We start from the raw sequence: 25,516 nt of genomic DNA, 5'->3' as shown, positions 1-25,516 counted from the left end.
GCCCTGGGCAGCACTCGTCATTCCCTGAAGCTAGATCATCCATTGATGGGTGAAACTAAGTCAATATTTGATGGCAGATTAAAGGCCGTGGATTGATGTAAAGTTGTCTTAAGGGGGCAAATCGGTCTGTGATTCCCTCATCACCCCCAACAGAAGTTTGCAATGCAGGCTGCCCAGGGATGCTGAACAGAGTACAATAAAAATAAACTAATTTTCATCTTTACCAAATATAGTTTATAATTGTAGGCCGTTTCTCCTCTGGTTATATTTTTATTAACATTTTATGGTTTGCAATCGCATTCGGGCATGCAACAAATATATATGAATTTTAGCACATTTTCAATTTATTCAGCAAATACCAATAATAAAGCAATTTTACATGTTATTTTCCATCTGCTGCTGTTGACAATAACATTCTTAAAACATTATTAAAGAGCTAAATCACTTTTCTTCATTTATGAACAAAATCCATTTAAAACTGCTTACACTAAGATACAAGTGTTTTTTTCTGCTTTGGCAACAAACAAAACAATTTGTCTTACTTATAAGAAATATAGCTCCCAGTAACAAGCCATATGAAAAAATTCCACATTTTAATATTATGATAATCAAATTTTCAGGGAAAGACGTCAAAATCTGGCTCATTTAACTGGTTTTTCCTTCATATACATATTCTGGAAGATTGAGTCATTACATTCTTATTATTATCCAGACTCCAGTAAGTCATCATTTGCTGCATTAAGAGTTTGCTCTGCAACAACAATTGGCAATTCGTGCAGGTCTATGTATACTGCTACATTTCATGTGGTGAACTGAAAATTAAGATGGTGGAAACCAGTTATAAGACAGTAAGATGGGGGTCCATAAAATTCTAACCTGCCCGAGATCAAAAATGCTTCATCATGATATAACCAATCACAGGATCAATGACATCACTACACAAAAATACATGCAAAAAACAGCTGGTTCCACCGGACTGCATTGTACATGACAGTCCAGGTCTTAGATTCAAACTATTATCTTTTAAGACTGGGTGGAAATTTGGAAATGCAGAAAAATGGCTTCCAATTTAATACTGAATTGATGTATCTTCCAAAGTTCTGCATGATTTTAAAGTAAGACAGTGGGGTTCAGGCTGAGACCTTCAGTAATTTCATGCTATTGCTTTCAATACAGGACCTGATCATTTGTGATGGTTGTTTTACTCCGTCTGCCTGCTTATACTAAGACTAAGTATTGGGGCGTTTCCTAATTGATTTTATTCAACGTCAAAAGTATCCGATAAACCAGTCACAAAGTTGGAACTCGAGGACTGAGGTGGCGGTCTGCTCCTCATCACACCTAACATTTTCTTTCCTTATGGGATACAGCGAGACCTGGACACATTTCAAGCCTTAGGAATGACCACCGATGACAAAATATCCTAACCTATTTGAAGCTGTGCTCAAAAACCTAACGGTCTCACCATTTTGTCCGCGATAAACCCCCCCAAAAAAGCATGTTTTTTTTTTATCGTGCACAAGAGGCAGAATAAAATTATATCTGAATTGAAAAAAATGTGGAAATAAAAATGTGGGAATGGGCGAGTCAATGAGAAAAATAATTCATCTTCAGGGAGGCACCTTTTAAATGATCACGTGGCTAATGTCAGATATCATAAAATCACTGATAGGGTAATCTCCAAGTGATTTTCCTTCATTGTCAAGTAGTGCTTATTCCTGTGGTGCATGGAGATTGTAGGAATTGAGATGAAGGATTCCATACTATTCACATTTATAACATATACAACTTGTACAAACCTCTTTTGTAGATTAGACTCTTGCCTGGCCCGTTCTTGCACCATCTCTTCAGTAATTTGCTTTCTGATCTCCTCATCAGTAGCTACTACACAAAAATAAAAAGTACAAAAATAATTACTGATTCAGAATCTACATTTCATACATGTCTTATCCAAAATCTAATCAGTCTTCAAAGTTACACAAATGCATATTCATTGATAGCTGCTTGGACTGTATAGTTTTAAATTAAATAATGCAATGTTTTGATGTCCAAAATTATAAAAGCCTTACAGCAAAATGCAATGAGATTATCCATGCTTTGTGTAATTTTATGTTGGGAAAACTGTTCCATCAATGCTTACAGACAGCATTTTAACATGGGTTTCTGATTAGTTGTGTAAAAACCAATACTGATTTAATGAAAATAAACTGAGGATGAGGAAGCGAAAAGAGAGGTACGGAAAGAGCCTGAAAGACAATCAATAGAGGATTGTAATCCTTGATATTTTAAACGCCAAACATATACATTTGAGGGATGAGTGAACACTTCAGAATATCCCATATCAATTACATGACACAATTCTCAAGAGTCTAAATAGATCTCATATTCCCAAACAATCACATATGATACAGATTTTTGCAATTCTGCCTGGGCACTGTGAGCTGAGGAGGGCAAGGAGCATAAGAGACTACCAAAAGCACAGCCAAAGCGGTACGTTTTGAGGCAAATTGTGAAAAATGGGACAGAGTACAGACAGAGACAAAATAAAAAGTGGTTATTGATGGGGCAAGGTTTGCTAACAGCTGAAATAACTTATTCCTGATTCCTTGAATTAATTCACATAAAATTCACTTCAGTTTAAACATCCAACCTCCTCCCTTAAACATACTACACATTGGCACTTTGCCTGTACTTCACAGGTAATAAAATATTTGGCTGAATAAAATATTTGGCTGTTCAAGCACAGCTTTTAAAAATGAAAATACTGCAAGGAATAGTGTAAATCAGGTGGAACGGATCATACCTTTAGTCCAGCCCAGACTGATGGAATGAAAATCTCCTGAAGTCTCTGATGGCTGTAAGGCTTCAAAGTTGGCCACATGATTTGGCAAATTGGTATTAAAATGGTAGAGCTGCTACCAGTATGACCAGTGTTGGGAGATGCTGCATTGACACAGTACAAGGTGATTGAGGTAGATTGTTTGGGCTCTGTGATTGGGAATTACCATTGCATCCAATGCTACATTAAGGCTGCCAGTGACGGCTGTTGATATTGAGTGTTATAGGTGCTATACCAAATGCAAGGATTATTATTTTAGTCGGAATTTACTCTCTTCATTGATGAAGCAGGTACAATTTCTAAAAATGATCAAATAGGGAGGTTGATAACCCCTTTGTTTAGCTTTTTTTAAGGCAAAATTTAAATGAGAATAGCATCTCAGCCTGCTCACCTTATGATAAATTCATTTAATTCTGGATTTTGCTTTGGCAATATATCAATGTTATAGCACCTCTTACTCTTTGGTAAAACAATGACCATTACTGCTGCCGTTTCAAAAATCATTACAAAAAACATGGGTCAGTAGATACGTGCACAGGTTGAAACATAACACTGCTCATGCCAACAGGGAAATCAATATCACTGCCAGGTTGTCACAACTGAATGCTGCACAATTCTCATCTTTGCAATGATTTAATGCATAGTTTAAACAACAGTAAAAACACCTTTAGGTTTTTATTTGGTTTGTCTGAGATGTTCATGAAAGTTCACATGAACAAACACACACTGATCTCTCATTCATTTAAAAACACTTTGATCTAAAACCAGAATACCCCATAGAATCGTCCAACATATTTACCTTGCAGCCAGTTGACCACATCACCAAAATCCTGATCAATTGTTGCTATTTATTAATATTAATGGATTCTTTGTGGAACCTGCATTTTTTTTTAAAAAATGCTACCTTAGAAATCAGAACTGCTCAAAGCACTTTATAAGTGTTTTTGTAGGCAAACTAAAGCAGTTATTCAGTGCACAGCAAGCAAATAATCATTAAGCCAATGACCAATATTTCTGCCAGTTGTTACCAGGATATTCACCATCTTATCTATAAATGTTATTTATTGACTCAATTCATGGGCTCACATTCAAAATCAAAATTCAGCACAATGGATAGTGCACCTAACTGATAGATCAGTAGAGAATTTACTATAGAAGCAAAATTAACAAAATATATTCATTATACACACACAACTACGCTACTAATTACATTAAGAATCCTTGGAGTTGAGAGAGCAGCAACATTGTGAATAGCTTAGTAAAGTGCTTCATTTAAATCCCTTCAGTAGTGCTTTGGGAGGAATGGTTTCTTCTTCATTTCCATGTAAACGACAACAACTTGCATTTATATAGCTTCCTTCACACCAGGTAGCGTCCCGGAGCACTTTGTGTAAACTTGTAAACCACCATTCTTACATCAGTAGAAAAATAGTCCTGGAAGAGTTTCTATGCCTGACAGCATCTGTGCGGGAGCTGAAATATCAGCAGAGATGGTGATCAACTTAAGGGTGTTTAACTATGCTGGCATTTGAATTGCCTGTTAATTCAGCTCTCTCGCACGCATTTGGACCAGCAATTCCTCCCAGCCGTGCCCTGCAACATTGAACATAATTGATATGAAAAGAGAAATACATTCAGAGGAAATGAGACTGCCTTCTCAAATCAGAGGTAGGTTTCCAGGCCATGTCAGAGATTTTATCAATGGGTATTGCAAACCGAGTAATGGCAGGTTGAAAGTATTAAAGGAAAACAAGCCACCAGACCTGATGGGAGTGCTGACTTGAGTACTTAACAACGAGGCTGATGAAATTGGTCATATTATGGTAGATATGTTACAGAAATCAATGAAAGCAGAAGTAGTGAAGTAATCATTACTCGCTGGGCTAGTACAAGAATAACCTGCTGAGCTTCCACCATGAGATCTTTGCTAAAGATTGTTGTTAGTCATTATTAACTCGGATCTGCCAATTTCCAGAACTCCTAGGACTGTTGCACCATGCATTATATTCGTAGATTGACAAACGTATTTGACCTACAATTCCATAAAAAGAGCTTCCAGCTTGTGGTGTAATTCTCCAATAGGGTAAACCAAACTTGAGTCATTGCAATTTTAAATAAATGAGAAGCAATTTACAGCAATAGTAATGACGTGCAGGTTGGGTATTTTATAATCAAATCACTATTGCTCATTTTAAATTCATTCTTGCACTGGAAAGGATATGTTGTGGCACATATTTCAAGGTGTAATCAAGGGACCACAAAAAGAGGTAGTTGCCAAGTACTATGGAGGTATGGTGGATTGTAACGGATTGTACAAGCGTTCATTACAGAAATAAGAAAGCAATAAATAGTAGCTGGTGATATTAAACCAACCATTTTTAATAGTCAAATTCCAAGGACGGATGCCAAATCAATGCCAAAGAATGATTGTACTCAACACTCAAACACACTTTGTGCCAATCTTGCATACAACCATTGTATGTCAGGGGATTGGAATGGATGAAGTATCCGCAAGCAAAAATGCAAAGAAAATCTATAAGGAGTATACAGGAAACATTTATTTTGGAATAGTATTCTCCTCACAAAGCACTGGAACGCTGGAAAGATGCTCACCATCATTAATCCTTTCAAAAAGATTTAACCGTACAATGTTTTGTCTCCCATTCATTAATCAAACCTTTGACCTAAATCAGACTAGATTGAGTCATTCCACACATTTTCCCCAAAAGCCAGTTTGCCCACGTCAAATGACTTCAATATCAACTGCTCCCATTAATCTATGAAAGGCCATTGCTACCTTTCCGTAGAAATTCAATCTAGATCGAATCACTACAACTGGATGAACAACTTGAATATCTTATTATTTTCAGACAATTTGTGAAAATGTCTGCTTAAAAAAATGAGTCTTAATGGGATTGTTGTGTGAGGAACTGTTACATCCAACAGAATGTGAAAGAAAACCTACACAGTAAATTGAAAACTAGAATGACAGGATCACAGAAAACACCCTGGGTTAAAGAGGATTACATCTGATGTTAATCAAGCCCCCTCATATTGTCAGGCTCATTACTTACTTACAGATGGTGCTTCAGTTGACAGCCCTCCATGTTTAAATGAAGATTTTATTCACAAAATAAGGTGAAAAGAAGGTCAGAATTATCACAACTGGATTTCAAAGATTCATTTTTAAAAACGAGGCTTGATGACAAGACTATTGTAAAGATTATCCAAAATTGGCTGCACCCTAATGCAATAAGTATTGTTTTTGTCAGATTGAAGCAAAGTTAAGTCGTTCATCCAGTTGCAGTGATTTGATCTAGATTGAATTTCTACAGAAAGGTAGCAATGGCCTTTCATAGATTAATGGGAGCCGTTGATATTGAAGTCATTTGATGTGGGCAAACTGGCTTTTGGGGAAAATGTGTTGAAGTCAAAGTCAACAATGCTCTCTGTGGAACAAACCTGATTAGTAAGTGCTGGATATTGACAATTGGTGAAGAAAACAAAAAGTATTTCCTTCCTCAGCACAGATACTCTTCACCATTTTAAGCAACAAATGCACTCACAAATGATTCAGTTGGCAGCCAAAACTGTGCGTTCAATTCATAGACTAGGCTGACATTGCATTGCAGTGCTGGGGGTACACTGCATTGTTGGAAAGGTTGAGATGTTAAATCAAGGACCTGTTTGCCTGTTCAGGTGGACATTAAAGATCGCATCATTTGAAAAGAGAGTTTCTTCTGGTGTTCTGCCCAACATTCCTCCAGAGAAAAAAAACTGGTCATTCATTTCAAGGCTGCGGACACGTTGGCTGTTGTTTTTCCCCTAAAAAATACAGTCACTATACTTTAACTTTACATCAAATCCGGTGAAGCTCTTTAGCAAGACATCTTCTGTTCTGAAAGGCTCTACTGAATATCAAGGATTATTAAATAAAATACAAGTTGTACAGTTGAATGCTTCAGTGAATGAAATCTTCTGTCATTCCATTTTTAAAAAAAATAAATACTTCCTCAAATTACCTAGTAGATAAAAGAACTGCATGGCACAGTCTAAGTCATACAGACAACAGAAGAAGATAAAAGTATTGACTTTTGGTCTGTCTGAGTTAGTTGCTTCTAGTTGGGCACTAGTTGGAAGTGCTACAATTGGTCTCAGTGCCCCCTCGGGAGTTGATTATACAGTTGATTAAAAAACATCAGCCAGGGATCTCGTTCCTGATTGCTATGTAGTGACAACCCCAATCCACTCACACATGAGGAAGAGTGTAGGAGGAAAAAATGTTTTAGATAAAAATTGGCAAGCAAGTCATTTCCTAATGGCAGGCTGCAGCATGGAATTGACAGATTGTCAGGAAGGAGCTACTCTTAGCTGAGCAATGGAAAGCCTGAAAGGAAGGTAAAGGAACTGATAAATGATGCAAAATTAAAACTAAGACCGATGTAAAAAATACCTTGTCTTTCAAAAGCACAATTACTGTACATCAAATATTTCATTCCTGCAGAAACGATCTGGACAGTCACCCAAACAGTACAATGTTGTCAAACACCCTTGAACAAAAGTGATGTCCCATCAGTACAAAAGCTGTTTGCGATTATATTTATGGAGGAAGGCTCTCTTCGGGGAGTCAGCCGTTTAAGTTGAAAGAGCTTAAGAGTGGAAATGAGCAAACTTCCGTAAGGTTCATTTTTGAGCAATGGTCCTAATAAAACAGCAGTGAAGGTCAAACGGATTTCTGTCACTCCAGAGGTTTTCAAGTGTTTGGGACCAGTAGAAATGTTCTTTTATTAAACCAGCTGTTGCAATTAGTTTTGGAAAGTAGGCCAAACGTTCACTTCGATCAATGACAGAACGTGCGTAATTTAAAAGAGAATAATAATAATCCTTGCATTTGATTATTATATTCTCTCATATCGCAGCTTACGGCATGGTTTGTGCTCTTCGTCCCTCTTCAGCAACCTCCATTGATTGTGTGCATGTATGGCAGCCGGATAAGAAGAGGTCAGACTGAGGTATGGTGCCCTGTATAGTTGAGTGGCCTGCTGGCACTAACTGCCCAGGCTCACCCATGGAACTATTTGGCTACTGGAAGGCAACCAGTGCCAATCTAAATGCACCCAAGTATCAGGAGACTGGGGAACGGGAGCAGAGGCATATGCCAATTTGGAGGAAATTAGAAAATAAATGGATACCCTTAATTTACCATAAATGTGCATCTTCTGTTAAAAATATAAATATTCAAGAAAAAATATAAAGATACAGGTTAAAAACAAATTTTGCTCCAACCTACTATTAATCATTACTCAGCAGACATTCTCTATCAAAACTAAAATCTCATTGTTAACCCAAATGCTTATAAGGGTTTTAAAATAGAACCATTCAATTAGCTTTATCTACAAAAGGTAAGTTATTCTCATAATGAATGTCCACAACAACCATGATTTTTTATTTTACAAATTAATTACATTTCGGTAAAGCAATGTGCTTACATCTTAAATGTGCAGGAGTGAGGGCAGCAGTGTAATATTGCTTCAATTGTGGTCTGGCTTGTATTCAATTTTCATTATTATTGGCAAAAAGTCACTGTGGACTTGTATTCTACACAATATTGTATATTTTGCACACACACACTCACACACACCTGTCTAGCTGATTCTGAATTTATAAAATCACAAGTGTATCTTCAGCGAAGCTGCCATCAGGCTGACATTATGCCAGATTTTGCTGTAGATTGGTTATAATTGTTCATTTCACTTAAGCCATCTCATCCAATCAATCAACCCTGATGTCACTGTTGGGGATATCCAGGACAAAAAGATAGGCCCTTTCAACAGTTTGTAAATTAGCCAAATAGCTAAAGGATCTTTTCTGTGCAGATTAATTCCTGTGTGCTTCACCATTTGGGATGCATTATGATTTCCTACTTTAGGAAAAATAAGAAATAAAATCAAAACCAATACTGAACGTTAACACAGCACAGAATTTTGTGGGCGAGTGACTTATACATTCATCATGACAGATTCATGAATAATTTCCAGTCCATTTATTTACAAGGAAGAAAATGTACAGACAGATTTTTATGTTGTTCCTAAATGGCAATAAATCACAAGCTGTTGAATAAGAGAGCTACTGAACTTTTTGTGATGCATGGAGAAAACAATGCAGCAAAGTACAACTGAAACTGAACTGAAACTAACTAATAGGTATTCACTGTATACAAGATTCTTACACACCTGAGCTGGAAGATCACAGAGCTTAGACGCTATACATTCAGCAATCTTTTCCAGTTCAAGAATTGGCAGCACTTTCAATCCCAACTATATTTGATATTTACTATCTTCCAGTGGTACTTTTTGATTTCCCACAAAAATATGGCCACTTTACAGTCTTTCATTTGAAGCACTTTGAGATGTCCGTCCGACTTGAAAGGAGGTATACAGAATTTAAGGATTATTAAGGGTTATTATTTTTAAAGAAATATTTCTACTGCTTTGATATTAAAATTTTGGAAGTCTAGTATTACCACAATTCTACTCCTAACATCAGTATTGCTTAAATTCTTAAAACTTAAAAGTAAAACAAAAATAAAGCTTTTAGAGCCACTCACTCCAGGACTCCACTCTGCCTCCAGTGATGTTGGCCTATGTTGTCTTATCCAACTGGAGTTTGATGCTCTTACCTAAGCACTGTACCCTAAAGAGAATTTTAGGGCAAATGTGTTTGTCAACAACCAGCTATTGTAAGAGGCTGACTAAGATGCAGATCGACACAACAATCCATAAATAGTGCACAAGTTTTCAGAATCATATTTGCGTTACAAATATATTGGATCTACGCCACTCTGCTAAAAATTGAGATCTTTCCATAACATAATCCCATTACAGTGTAAAGGCACAATGAAAATATAGATTAAATAAATGAAAGTACTGGAAACTTCCCAAAATAAAATTGCTCCGCTTACACTTTTAAAACAAAGGAGTTGAAATATATACACGAAAGCCCAATAAAGTGAAGATAATTCTACAGCTGAATTCCAGGAGTCTAATCAAAATACCCTTTAAATAAAACTTTGAAGGATTGTAATCTAGTTTTATATAATTTTGCCGTACAGATGCTGCTACATTCTTCAAAAAGGTTAATAGAAAGTGCAATAATGTTTTACTTGAAATCAAAACAGCAATACAAGAACTTATTGCTGAGACATAAACCCTGTTGTACATTTTCACACACACATCCCTTTCTGTGAAAATGTTTTGATTTTTTAACAAAACTCATTAAGATTGAAAAATATTTCAACTTCAAATTTGTTCTTAAGCTTGATTGGTTTTCTAACAGTCTGATAATGAAGCTGAAGCTGAAGAAGAATGAATTATTGGATTTGAGTAGGTTTGTGACTTTCCTCATATTCCAATCAATGAAAATCCAAACAGCTGGAATAATCAGGTAATATGATTCAGACAAGGTACACTCCCTTTTAGCACCTCTTCACTGAGCAAGTAAAGCTTTACAGCTGAAAATTCAAAAGTTGGAAATATTCAGTTGCAAATAATATCAAAACACATTCGAATAAAAGCTGTGATTTCAAAAAGGATGAGAATGAGTGAAAACACTGCATTACATGGTGTGAAGCTTTGGCTCTCTGAAAAACAATTTCCTTCTATTTCTTTAAGTGTCTCGTGTCAATTCTCTTGTGTTTCTAACCTTCACTTAAGTGAAATTTGCTCTTAAAATGCACTCTACACTTCAGGGACAGTGCGACATTCAACTGCTAAATGTGCTGGAGCTAGCATTTTGATTTAGTTGGCAGACTTCCAATTATGGAGTTACGTTCTTCATCCTACACATGATTTTCCACAGCTAAACGTCTTCCATTTATTTTAAACTATACAATTTGTTCAATGATTCAACAGCGTATACCTCTAAAGTCCAATATTATGGCAATAATGGTTTTAAAAAAGTTTTCAATTATCAGACTAACCAGACTCAGGATTGACCCACGAACATCATCCATCACATGTGATATCCAGTCAGGCAATTCCAGCCAAGCACAAATACGCCAAAAAATTATGAAAATCAAAACGTGTATTTAAAAAAATCTTCCATTAATCCTCACATTTGTGAAAAAGGGGAAATGACAGTATATAATAACAATAATCCTTGCATTTGATATCGTGCTTTTCACTTTGGGAGGACGTCCCAAAGCGCTTCACAGAACACACTGTAAAGTGAACTGACTGTATATTTGTGGGTGAACGCGGCAGCCAATTGCGCACAGCAATGTCCCACAGACAGTCGTAGATTGAAAATGACCAATTTATTATTGTTTTTGGTTTTGGAGGGATTATTATTGCAAATAATACCAGTAATTCACATGCATTTCCATCCTTTTATAATACCTTTGGGGCATTTTTGTGGAATAAGTTCGGAAACGCCATTGAATCAGAATAACACGAGTAGGTTCAAGAGGTAACTAATGAGTTTCAGGAAAGAAATGGACTGAACGATTCTGGTTGAAGGAAAGGTTTAAGCTCCGAATAAGACTTTTTTGGTTCCTAAACCATTCTAACATTGATGACACCTTCCAATTTTAACTTTGACCTTAGCTTTAATAGCAAAATAATACTGCATATTCCTTTCTTAAGATATTCCTGGTTTATTCTCCATTCTTTAGCACCGTGTGTGGGTGTGATGCCCAATGTTAGAAGCAAAACGCATCAAAGGAATCTCTCCCATTTCAGAAAGCTGCTCTTCAAGATATGGAAGAAAGCAGGTGAAGCGAGTCTGATGAGAACAAATGGATTTTACACTATAAAGTTGCAGTGGCATATAAATCACTCACCAACACTTAAAGGAAATTAGTCAAGGCATAAAGAGATGGTTTTAATGTAAATCTATTAATTCAGTTTATAGTACAAGTTTGAGTTTTGACACTCCCTCAGCAACAAAAAAAGCTATGTGGAGCATTATAAAATAGACAGAACCCATAGTTGATAATTATCAAGAAAATACAATGTGATAAATGATGAGGGGCACACGATGTGTACAGCAGAGAAGGTAGACACTTTGACTGCCAATATTGGTCATTTCCAGCTATTCTCTACACTATGTTCTGCGGATGCATAAAACAAAATGCAAACAGGTTTAATGCTTATATTTCTCCATAATTACATACAAAGACATTATTTCTTTCCTTATCTTATACAGATAATTTAAAACAGTATAAATCAAATTGAATTTAAAGGAGTTCTGCTGGGTTTTTCTTGTAGAATCCTTGTCTTCAAGCCCTCTACAGTTTTGCTTCTCCCTACTCAAGACCTACTAAAACCATAACAACATGGGTCCCGTCCCTCTGCTCAGGGGGTACTCGCCTGCTCCACCCCACCCACCATCGGCAACCCTCAGACTTTTTGCCACTACCCTCTGGAACTCCATCCTGGAATCTCTTCACCTCACCCCTTCCTGCCTTCTTCCAGGCCCATCTCAAGACCTTCCCTTTTGACCATGCCTTCGGCCATCCTCCCACCCCCATTGGCCTCCACACCTCTTAATTCCACCCTCCAGCTCAGGTTGAAATCCTCAACTGTCCAGCGCCTTGGGACATCCTCGCCATGTGAAACATGCTTTATAAATGCAATTTATTGTTACTGATGTCTTTTAGTAATGTATTACTCTTTTATAATCATTTATTACTCATTTTAACTGATTAATTTGCACATTTTAATGTGCAAATCAAAACTAATCAAGATTTATAATAATAGCAATAATTAAACAGCAAAAAGCTCTTTAAAAAAAAACACTTATAGAGTACATATTCACAGTTGCAGTACCGAATACACATTTAAAAGCACTGAAGATCACCCTGCAACATTAACTGGAACAAATGCATTTCAAGTTAATACCTCAAATGTGCCATAAATCATTGCATGAACACTGAAAGCTGACTAGCACACATTAGACTCCAATAATAAAATACAAATATGCTTATATTACCAATATACTAAGATGAAAGACCTACTGAAGCAAGATGAGAAGCCCTACTGTGGAACAGATCATGAAGCAGCAGGACACCTTGTGCTCAAGAAAAGAAAAATCCTCAGTCCAAGACTTGGCAGCACATGAAGATATCAGACAAGTCAGTTTCATCACTTTAGAGTCCGAACTTCAGTAGAAATGTCCCCAATGTGCCGTGCAATGAGTTTATTCATCAGTTCAGTATCTTTTTGTGCTTAAAATGTAATATTCTCAGTTCCTTTCTACTCTTGACCCCTCTTTCTGTATTTGGTCACCTTTATTCTATCTTTATTGTTGTTTTGAGACTCTTTCCTTACTTATATCCAGTACTGGATTCAGGCATTTTAGCTTTCTATTCTGTTCTTATTTTTTTTGCTGAATTTACAATCTGAGATGAGCATCAATTCAATTATTCTTCAGTGGCGTTTGAAAATCAAGTCCTTCATTGGTTAAATAGGCCACAAATGTTAAACACAATATAACATGTTTTTAACCTATCACCAACAATTATTGGAAGTAGGAAAAGAGTAGCTGGTTTGGAACACAAGACTTTTTGAGACAGAAAGGCCATTTAGGCCCAAATAGCCTATTGCTTCATCTTGTGCTCAAACTTGAGGGGATATCCTCTTCAGCATATTTGGAGTTTCACCAGCTAAAACCATATAGCTTGGAATATTGAAAGCATTGCTTCAAAAGCTTCCTGCTGCTTGTCCAGCTTGGATCATACCACTCATTAGGCATTTGGCTTTAGGAACCAAGTGGAAGAACCCCTACTCACAGTGAGCAGTCTGTCCCTCCAGGTTGTCTTGACAAAGCAGGATGGTTGGTCTGTAATCATTAGATCCTTGGAGTACTATGAACCTGCCTGGATCAGGAACCGGACTCCCGAGACCGCCACAGAGGGTTGACCCATATCCCACATTCCATTGCCAAGCACGTTACCTTGGAGCCAGCACAGTTTCAAGGAGACCTCGCTTACCTCTCTCCTCCTGCCTCCCCAAAGGACAGAGAAATTTAAAGAGTGTGCAGACTTTCATTTGAAACGATTGCTTTTTGTGTTGATCAACTGCAGCCTGCCAATCATGTCACCTTAAGACAGATGATCAAAACAGTCACTTGCATAAACCATTAAGATCACACAATTCATATTGATGTCTGCAAGTGTGTTAAATAGCTACCAAAAAACTTCAGTTACAGGGAAAGCAAAATGCTCAGTAAAATTTACAAATTTCAGATTGTATTTGGCAGAAGGCAAGACTTTCACATGAGCAAGAGGAAAATAGGAAGGATATAGGAGGGAGTAAGGAAAGGGTGAAGAATCGAGTGGAGGATGAACACCAGCATGGACTTGTTGGGCCGAATGGCCTGTTCCGTGCTGTACATTTTTTCTATATTTAAAAAATATAATGTGCATTCTGGTGAATAAAAATGGAACAAAATAAATTGCGAGTTCTAAATAGGCATGTCCTGAAAGTTTGCTATTGTACTCAATATGCTTAAGGGACCTGTACAACCTTTGGCACTATTCCATCTTTTCTTGCATTTTCATGAAGCATTATGCTTATGGTAGCATAATCAGAAAAATAGCCTTAAAAATAATGGTGAAGTTTTGCAATAAAATGAAATAAATGGTGGCTACATTTGCAGCAAAGGAAATGTTACGCTGAGGCAATGAAATAATTGCTGTATCAAAACACTTTAAATTAAAGTAGTCCATCAAAGGAAATTAGTATGTATCCCTAATATTTTGAGTATGTCAAATGCAATCAAGAGTGACAAAATAAAACTAGAAATATCTATCTACTTACACACACATATAGATTTATATTTGAAATCATTTTAATTGGTGCCCATTTTATATATGCAGCTTTTTTTTTAAAATTGTAACATTTAAATTCATTTTTCTGTCCTCCCTCGCGAAATACTCGAAGGATCAATTTGGGAACAATATACAGTGTGTATAATAATATTAATCCTTGTATTTGATATAGCACCTTATCATGTTGTTGAGATATCTCAAAGTGCTTTACAGGATATACTGTAAAATGAGGAAAATTTGTCTGTTGAACAACAACGTCCCATAACAGCTGTGGAGTGAATAACCAATGTTATTTTGGGGATACGTTAGGTAGGATACTGGGAGAAACTCCCTTCTATTTTCAAATAATGCTAAGGGATCTTTAACGTTTACCTGAACAGACTGACGGGACACCAATTTCACGTTTCATCCAAAGGATGGCAAGCGAAGTTCCGGTATAAGCTTAAAATGAACTGTTTCAAACAATTTCACTCAAAGTCAGATACTCAGTTGTTAAGTTAGTGGGGAATGATTTTTGAAATTGGAAGTAGAACATTTTTAAACGCTTTCTCAAGTCATGCCACAGAATAAGTGAACAGTACATGCTGGGTAACACATTATATGCAGATAAGTCCCTTGTGGGTTTCATTAAAATCTGAACCTAGAGGCACATTGCTTATCGACAGCACTGTGGGCATTCAAAGGGGTGGGGGGGGGAAGAGTGTTTTTCTTTTTAAAATATCATAACAAAATATTCATTTGGAACGCATTTGATTCTGTTGTGATCAACCAGGTGTCCCACACATCCAGAAAAGCACCACCATGCTAAAGTGTATCTAAACCAGAGTCAACCACCACTTACCTACACATGGAAATTTTCCCAAATAGAATAGAACATGCACTCTCTCTCTCCCCCATCTTATCTAATTCTGGAGAGTAGTAAGTGTAGATTGGTGAGAGCGAAAGCTTGGGGACCAGACAGCATTGAGGTACTGCTGGTATTTGGTTAGTTAGAACTGCACAGCTTGCATTGAGTGTTATCCACTGCTTGTATGGCTAGGACCACGCTACCCTTCAGAGCTTTAGCTTGCAGTTAACAGGGGACAAGTGGAAAGAATCCCCTCCCTCGTGTCTGGTCTGCTTATGGGCTGACCAGCCAGCCTGGTTGGTGTTTCGCCAACAGTGCATTGGAGTACTGCAAACTCACTGGCTCAGGAACCAAGACAGTCATAGCACAAATATGCCTAACGCTGCAAACATTTCATAATAAATAATACAAGGATTATTATTATATTATTATTAAGTTTGGCCCAGGTAAAGTATATACAGTATATACTGGAGTGAAAGTGAACTTAGTATGAGAACATAGAATCATAGAATTATACAGCAAAGAAGGCCCATCGAGTCTGTGCCGGTATGTCAGTCAGTCAATTTTTACACAGTACATGTTCTACAAACAGCTATGAAGTCAATGATCCATTTTATCTGGTGGTTTCTCGGCCAGACACGAGCAGAAACTCCATTCGTTTTTCAAACAGGATCATGGAATCGTTAACGTCCAAACGATTAGGCAGTCGTGACCTTGGTTTTGTGTCTCAACTGAAGGATAATAATAATCCTTGCATTTGATATAGTGTCTTTTCACGTCTTCTAGACGTCCCAAAGCGCTTCACAGAATATACTGTAAAGTGAATTGACTGTATATTTGTGGGCGAACGCGGCAGCCAATTGTGCACAGCAATGTCCCACAAACAGTCATGGATTGAAAATGACCAATTTATTGTTTTTTTGGGAGGGATTATTATTAGGTGTGTGGAGTAAGGAAACTTGCCCAAGGTTTCACCCTGACCTGGAATTGAACTCGGGTCTCTCACTTGGAAAGTGAGTGCTCTAACCACTGAGCTACAGGACTCCATTGTATGGAGGATGACACCTCCAACAACATAGTGGATCCCTCGCATTGAATAAACATGTCAGTCATGACTACATGAGGAGTTTAAAGTCCAGTGTGGGATTTGAACCCACAACCTTGTGACTCAGGAGTCAGAATGCTACCACCTGGGCCAGACTTAATAATAATATAATAATAATAATAATCCTTGTATTTGATATAGCACCACATCACATCTTCGAGATGTCTCAAAGCGCTTCACAGAATATACTATGAAGTTAACTAAGTAATATAAATTGAGACTTTAAACAACATTTCTGGAACTGTCAATTTTAAATTAATGACTATTTAATGAAAACAAAACATCTTAAATGTATTCAGTATTTCAAAATTCTCCAAAGGTCACCTCAGTCCTTCATAACAATCAACCGAGACCTACAAATTTCAATTTTTTATAAAAAAAGCAAAATTGTTGAATGTATAATTTTTTTGTTGAGTGCTTTGAATGTTAAGTGCTTACTCCTTAATGTGTTTCATCTATCATTTTAATCCTTCCACCAAAAAATAAACAAATAAATTGGAGCAATCCGTGTGCTGTGTAAAATGAATCAAGAAAATATGCTCAAGGAACTATCTAAGTAGTTTGCCTTGGAAGACATCTGTTTCCTTGCATTAGTGTGTTCAGTTACTCTGTCAATGACAGAATATAAAAGCTTTCTTTTTATAAAAAGATATGTTTCACATTTAGTCTTCAAACATATAAATTACAAATGGGCTTCACTTTACCCTGGAAATAAGAATTATTTTCAAACAATGTTTGGCCAAAAACTAGCAACAAACATTGATGCATCTCGGATGAAAGCATTTGCAAAACATTCACTTTCTGGTTCATTAAAAACACCAGGCAACCTTCAATTTATAGACTGTGCTTTACGAACAGTAATAAGCGGTTGCGTATACTTGCTGACCCATTACAAAATTGTATCATGATAGCGAGGTACATTTCGCTTGTATGAGGGACCCCATTCACTGCTCCACATGCACAGTCTGCTGGCGCAATTCTCATCTTTTTGCACTAAAATGGCAATCATTAGGTTGCAGTTGAGTTCACTTCCAAGAGATTTCAACTTTCTTATTAATGAGAACTACACGTCTGTATTCAAGAATTAACCAACAGCTTGGGAGATTGAGCCCCAATGGTTCACAAAGAAAGGACAAACTGCACCGGAGGGTTTGAATTGAAAGACAGTTGGGCGTCATTTGAATACGTTTAGAAACAGCAGGTGTAGAATTTTTCACCTTTTAGGAACATTTCCACTCGAGTTACCAGGAGCGGAATAAGAGGCACAACTGAAACTCGTCAGCCAAAACTTTCAGCGAGTTCCCAATATCCCAATCTCTGCTATCCACCCAGTCAGGGCTCAAACATGCTCACTTCTTGGTTTGTGTTCAAGCTCGTGTTATGTTTCACCTCACCTTTTCACCATGCCTCAATATCTAAAATCAAACGTCATCAGTGGATTTGTGACAATCATACGAGAGGGGCTCCCAATCCTTCCCTATGAAACGCTTTTGAAATGTTCTTCCGACGTGAATAGGTGCAAATTGTTGTTGCTGCGAGACGCTGTCTGGGGTGAGGGGCGCTATATGAATGCAAGTTGCTGTCGTAATATTTTCATTTGTCTGTGAATATTTATGTAGCAGATCTTGATCATGACATTTGAAACTGTAACCTCTTTTGTACGCCAAGAGAATCAGTTCAGAAATGTCCCACAAAAAAACGTATCTTGAACAAAAAAAAAGTCGTACTGGGGAGAGTTAAACAGAGAGGAGAGGCATCATGTTCATGGCAATATTGTACAATCGCTCTTGCTGTTCATTACTGACGGGTTCTTGAGTTTTGCAGATAGTTCATTGCCGTTAACTGTTCAAGTAGAACTTAAAATGTCAGTGATTCTGTAAAGGTCAAGTTTACTATATAAGCTGGAACTAACATGTACCACTTTCTCAAGGTTTCAATTTTTTTTTGCTCCCACATATAGATTAAATGTAAATTACATTTTAACAAAATAGATATTCTAAGCCTTTTTCTCCCTTTTGAGTTTTTCCTCTCTTCACTTTTGAAAGCCTATTTCGATACTGTAGTTCTATGGATAATAGCAAATTTGCTGCACCATATCCAAGTGACTGCAGCAAGGTAATAATCCTTGCACGTGTGGCACATAACAACTTGCATTTATATAATGGCTTTCATGTAATGTCTCTTTACAGAAATGGTGCAGACCCCAAGCCAGGAGGGGGGCAAGAGACGAAATGGTAGATTTAGGCTCGGTTGCCAATAGTAGGGGAAAAGGATGGATACCAGACCTGCTTGCTGAGTGCAGATGATAAATTATAATTTGAGGAGAGGGTCATAAAACTCAGGTTCATTAATTTAACAGAAAAAAGTGGAAAAAATCTAATAGAGGTCTTCAAAAGCATTATTCCCACTACTAGAAAAATCTGTAACAAGGCTCATGAAACTCAGGACTATCATCAAAAAAGTTAAGGGGGAAGGGGAAGTCTGAAGAAATGTTTCGTTGCAGTGCATAGACTGCTTTGCCACAAATGGCTATTAAGTCTGAGGTGCAGGGAATTGTAAAACATTTGAAGAGGAATAATATAAAGTTAGTTAAATAGGTACAGGAGTCCTGTAGCTCATTGGCTGGAGCACTCGCCTTGAAAGCGAGAGACCTGGATTTGATTCCCAGCAGGACGAAACCTTGGGCAAGATTCCTTACTCCACACGCCTGATAATAATCCCTCAAGAAAAAATAACAATAATAAAATTGGTCACTTCAATCCACGGCTGTTTGTGAGCCGCTGCTGTGCGTTTCACCCACAAATATGCAGTCCATTCACTTTACAGTATATTCTGCGAAGTGCTTTGAGACATCTAGAAGATGTGATAAGGCGCTACATCAAATGCAAGGATTATTATTACAGGGAAAGAGCAGTTAGGTTTACAGTACACACACGCACACTTACACTTCTTCCAGAGGAGTTACTAGAATGTGAACTCTGGCGGATCTTTCTCTTCATAGTCCGAGGGATGCTGAGCACAACTCCAGTTCTCCCTACCGCTGTCCCCACACGCTTCTAGCTCAGTGCATTAGATGTGATCACAATCAAATTTGCCTTTAGGTAATCTAACTCAGCAGAGTTTTCCTAATTCTATTATGATGCTGATAAGCTTTCATTCTAAGGTGTCTCAGACTGTCAATGAACACCAGGGTTAGCCATAAAGGCTTTTATGACTGGAATGACCCTGATTTAGGACGTTATCTGGGTAGTTTCCAAAACCTAATTTATGATGCCATCGAGACTTTGGTTTCTTTTAACCACAGAGTAAAAGACTGACAGAAAAAGATTTATGATACCAGTATGTAGAACTAATGTATAAAACAAACCAAGGAATTAGCTTTCATCTTATAAATTCCTTTTTGGGGGGGCGGGGGGGGGGGGAGAAGAAAATATGCCATAGAAGAAAATGAAAGAGATAATAATAATTCTTGCATTTGATACAGCGCTTTATCACATCGTTGAGATGTCTCAAAGCGCTTCACAGAATATACTGTAACGTGAATTATTTTGTGGGCGAAACGCAGTAGCCAATTGCGCACACAAACAGTCATGGATTGAGTGACCAAATTATTATTATTTTATTTATTTACTTGAAGGAATTACTACCCCTAGAAAGCAATCAGTCAATCAACTAACAATCGGGTACCTACTTATTCCTAGGTAAAGAGGCATGTGGAGAAAAAACTTGCCTAAGGTTTCACCCTGCCAGAAATTGAACCTGGGTCCTCTCACTTGCAAGGCAAGTGCTCTAACCAATACACTACAGGACTCCATATAAAAAACATACAGCTGTCAATTTTGGAATAGAACTTTTAACTGATGAAGCTGGCTTGTATAACCCATTCATGCATCTTTTTAAAATTTGCTCAGCTTCAACCCCTTCTGTATCCAATTTAATGCCTGAAAAACACTGGTCCTTTTAAGACTGAATAACTGAACATCTTAAAGAAACTTCTAAATTGTAACAAGCTACAATTACAGAGCAACGTTTCTGATTTCTGATGCAGTGGCTGCACAAGTATGATTATCAATTGCACAATCATTCAACAATAGTCCATAGCCTAATTTGATTACATGACTGGCAATATTTTAGGTGCCATGAGTTGGTGCTTTACCGTTATATTTTCTTTAAAATGACACTTTAATACACCTCACTTTAGAGAAGGAAGATGTAAGAAATTGTTGGAATGATTAAAATCTCTCGTGATCGATCACAAGACAGGCTACAGTGAAAAATTGCTAGGGAAGTCAACGAGCTTACAAGTTATGAACTGAATATTTCTCCAGCTGATAAATCAACATTATGATTCAGCATCCACCCGCTTGGTGGGTAAATATACCCAGCCAGAAACATTTTCCCATGAGCATAAACAGAAACCAATATAAACAAATACTTTTAAAGCGATTTACCATGAATAAGAAGGATGGAGTCCTGTAGCTCAATGGTTAGAGCACTTGCCTTGCAAACGAAAGGACCTGGGTTAGCTTCCTGAATGTAACTCGAGAACTAGTCCTTCCAAAAACATCTAATTCATGGGCTGAGCTAAAATGACCCCACATGAACAGGAGTGATGGACTCAAAAGCAAGAAGAGGGAGACATTTAGAGGTGCTCGAAGGCGCAGGCAAAAAAAAAACACAGGTTTAGGTGATACGTGAAAGCAGAAAACGAGTTTGCGAGGTGAAGTGATTTTGCAAGTTAGTTCCTGAAGACTGAGGCAACCTTTGGTGGACAGGAGCTCGTAAATAGGAACCCCAATTACCTGATTATTATTGTGCTTGGAATAGAATACTTTTTAATTTTATAACCACAATACAGATATTAAGCAGAATACTTGCTTGTGGTACATTGCAAAGGAAACAAAATGCCCATTGAGTTACCAATATGACAAGGATTAAGTGACAGTTAAAATTCTGGGCAAGCAGTCTTAAATATTTTCCACTGCTCAATGCAAATTTGATGAAGTATAAATTCACTTCACGAAAACAGCAGAATAACTGATGTTCCAAACTGGTAAATACCAGCTGGCAGATATCAGTTTTCGGACTATAATGACAAATTCAATTATTGCCTGCCATGTACTGGGAGACGTTTTTAGCTTTTAGCCATTTCTGGGCAACACACTCTGGCAAACCATTCATTTTCCACTGTATCTGTGAATCAAAATGGTTTTAAACAAATTGCCCTTTTCATACAAGCAGGTGGCAAGCAGGCCTGCTGTTTATCCACTACAAGCAAAGAAGAAAATCCATTGCTATCTAAGATGCATTTGTCAGAGGTAGGAATGCATTATTATAACCTGACAATCTGAAGTTTAAGGTTTAATGTGTAAATGAGTGAGTAGGCGTCGCGGGCTGCAAAATAGAATATTTTTGTGATAAGTGTTTTTGCCTGCAGACTGTCTGCGATTAAAGTGGCAATGTGTCACCAAAAACATCAAACTATTTTCCAGCAAAGTGCACTTCCATATCAATCTGCAGAATGCTGCTGTAAAGTCATTTTTATGGTATACGTGTTCTGTTCTCAACAGAATTTGATAATCACATTTCTTACAATGGAGGCTGACAACTGCAAGAGAGGACAGAGCCACTGTATCTTGACAGAACACAAGGTACATGGCTTATTCTGACACTCAGGGGTTATGGCTAACATCTGCACAATTACAATATACAATTATTGGAGCGTGACGTTATCAAAACTATTCACTTTGATTCCCGGAGTCTCAGATAAATCTAGTAATTTCAAAGGTAGCACTTTAATTTTAAAAATATATGTATATTGTAGCTTCTTTCATGTACAGGATGAAATTTGATTACTGCTGTGTGTTTGATTTCTAAAGCTTTATTCATCTTACGTTATAGTTATATGATGTGCTATGGTTATAACCCTTGCATTTGATATAGCACTTTATTACGTTGTCAAGATGTCTCAAAGCGCTTCACAAATGTAACATGAATTGACTGTATATTTTGTGAGTGAAACACGGCAGTTAATTGCGCATAACAATGTCCCACAAACAGTTGTGGATTGAGCGATCACATTTTGTTTGTGTTCATATAAAGGTGCATAAACCAGAAGGATTGGACAGGACTTGAAGGGATAACTGCACAACATGTGCTTTGATAGCAGAGGGATGTCTCTGGCAACAAGATAAGGTATCTGGAAATGATACTTTTGAATGAAAAGCAATTTAGGTTAAGGTGATTTGTCCATTACATTTTTCTCAGCTTACAAATCATCGCTCGATATGGAGGAGGCTGGAAGTTTGCTACATGGAGAAAATCGAATATAGCATTAAACTGGTAAATATCATAGCTGATAGTGTATTGGAGCCCTTAACAGTGGCAGAACCTGAAGCCAGATCAGTGGGACGGGGAGGAGGTCACCCTAAGCACGGTCAAAGAGGAAAATCTTCAAGCAAAAATCTGAAAATGGGGGCAAAGCGGAAGGATTGAAGGAGAGTTCCAAGGACTAAAAATTCAGATGACAGATTGGAAATTCATATTATTTATCATTTAAACCATTTTTGATTTCGTTACTCGCTCCATAGTGAACCCAATTCTGAGTTACAATACTTTCTGTTATTGGAAAGGGAAACTAAATTATGTATACATTTTCGGGTTCCTCCGCAACAGGCAGATTGTTCCAAGACTTGTGCTACTATTGAGGCAGCTTTTGCAGGTGTACTAGTGTGGTTCTTGGCAAGTCACCTGTCATGTTTTTAGTACCTACTTCCTTACAACAATCTGGAGATCAGTAGCTCACCATATGGCAAATCAGGTGTATGTTGTACCTGTATCCGACTCGTCAGAGACACTGAATATTCAAGCACAAAGGTAAAAGCCACAAATACATGAGAAAAAAATGTTCCAAATCTTCAACTAAAACATTCCCCATGGTTACTTTTCTTAATACAAGTGTCTGCCAACAGCAAATTGCAGCTGCAATTTAAGAAAAAAATTCCAATGTGCTATTGCAAAAATAACCAATTCTGTTAAAAAAAACTTCAGGACAGAATGCCTTTGGAATGGAGATGTAATGGTGTATTCCAGTGTGTGCTTTGAATGCATGTAAAGAAACACATTTTACAATGTTAAAGGAGTCTATCAGTGCTATAATGGTTTCCATTTAGATTTTATGAGAATAGCAAAACTCAGGGCAATAAGCTTTAGCAATAAAATGGTAGGTAGAGTATTTCACTTCAGGTCTGGGGATGGGAGAACAGAAATAAAGCAAGAATAATAACTTGACTTATAATCTTTCTGGTAAAGCGTTTAAAAGTCTCAAAACATTTGATCAATATAACGGTGAGCGCTAAGCAGGAAAAGGGAGATATAAAGACTTTGACAAGAGGCATGGTTGAAGAGATACATTTTTTAAAGGAGCCATGTGGAGAGAAGAGACATAGCAAGATAGCGATCAAGGTTTTGGAACCAGAGAACAGGTTCAAGGCGGCTCAAGGCTCTCAACCACCTGAGCTAACACTAACAGCAACAATCTCACTTCCAAAGCCAGCTGGATTAAACTGATCCACTGGTTAATTTGAATTATAATGCACAAGAAATGTTGTGTGTTCTAAGCACTTCATAGTCTACGATAGAACAAAATATGTAATACGCATCTGAATACACATTTTAATATCATGCAAATATTTATTGGGAAACTGCTCCTCTGAATATTAGTTGTTTAACTCGTGGGAATTTTTCAGTGTACAAGGCTCTAATCATTATTTTAATTGATCTATGCATCCCTCTGCCTTGCAGTAACAATGTGGCTTTCATTTCCCACACACTATCCTTGCAGCCTTTTTATGCGAGATTGCAGTGAGCAGCCAGTCACTAGGAATGTATAAGACTTGGCCTGCTTTCAAATCCAGGACTGTAGTGTAACACCAACCGGTCTTAAGTCTGACAATCCACTGTACTATGCATCCAAAAAAGATTAAACATTACCACTGCGTTTTTACTTGGATAAGACCAATTATGTTTCCTCGAAACTGGCACAATTAATTAAGTTGCATCTGATCAGGGAGTTGGACCACACCCTAAAGAAACCTCGGGATAGGCAGATGAATCCGTCAAAATTTCCAGTCAATATTGTCGACTAAGGTGACGTGTCTTAAATAGGCAATTCTCCTAATGTGCAAGAATCAAGGCATGTCATCTTATTGTAAATTTGTGGCCCTGACATGAATATCACACAGGCTTAAGTGGATACCCAGGAGTTACATGCATTGCTTTCCAAACTGATGCTACTAAGAAGAGTCGGGAAGGTTTTTAAATGCACTGTCAAACGCTCGGAATTCAACTTTGACAGCTGATGAAGTGCTTCAGTAGTACTTGTTTAAAGGCAGCAGCTGCAGGTGAAAGATAATAAGAGTACCTTCCTTTATCTAGCTGTTAATTCATTGTGAATGTGAACCCCGTAAATCTCTCGCAATATTCTACCAAAGATCATTTTCACTTGTAAATAACCAAATGTAAACCTAAGCATTAATTAATCAATCAGCTTTTGAAAGATCATGTCCTTTTTCATTTAATGAATGTTGATAAACAATGTTCAATCTATATAATTTTAAAAAGATTTAATTATTTTGCCCATACAGTATATTCTGTGGAGCTCTTTGAGATGTCTCAACGACTTGATGAGGTTCAATATTAAATGTAAGGATTATTATTATTCCAGCGCCTTGGGACGTCCTGCCAACGTGAAAGGCGCTACACAAATGTAATCTTGTAATTATTAACAATCATTCTGATTTGAGAAAAAAATAACTTACTTTTAGATAGCAACGATGGTCTCTAGATAACAAACTAGAGCATCTAGTGGTCCAAACTACTTTAGGGACATTTCAA

The 25,516-nt window shown here is 37.3% G+C and overlaps 1 protein-coding gene across 2 annotated transcripts in view; it reads right to left on the bottom strand.

Moving 5' to 3' along the window:
- The window catches only part of chchd3a (coiled-coil-helix-coiled-coil-helix domain containing 3a), a 142,793-nt gene that overhangs the window by 107,839 nt on the left and 9,438 nt on the right, over nt 1-25,516 (bottom strand). For both annotated transcript variants that reach the window (XM_007890831.2, NM_001293016.1), the window contains 1 exon segment: nt 1,800-1,884. In XM_007890831.2, coding sequence (XP_007889022.2) covers nt 1,800-1,884 — 85 coding nt within the window.

The sequence above is a fragment of the Callorhinchus milii genome, unplaced genomic scaffold, assembly GCF_018977255.1.
Source record: "Callorhinchus milii isolate IMCB2004 unplaced genomic scaffold, IMCB_Cmil_1.0 Scaffold5, whole genome shotgun sequence".
NCBI classification, from domain to species: domain Eukaryota; kingdom Metazoa; phylum Chordata; class Chondrichthyes; order Chimaeriformes; family Callorhinchidae; genus Callorhinchus; species Callorhinchus milii.
The sequence above is the reverse complement of the archived record's forward strand: the minus strand, read 5'-3'. Positions and strand labels throughout refer to the sequence as shown.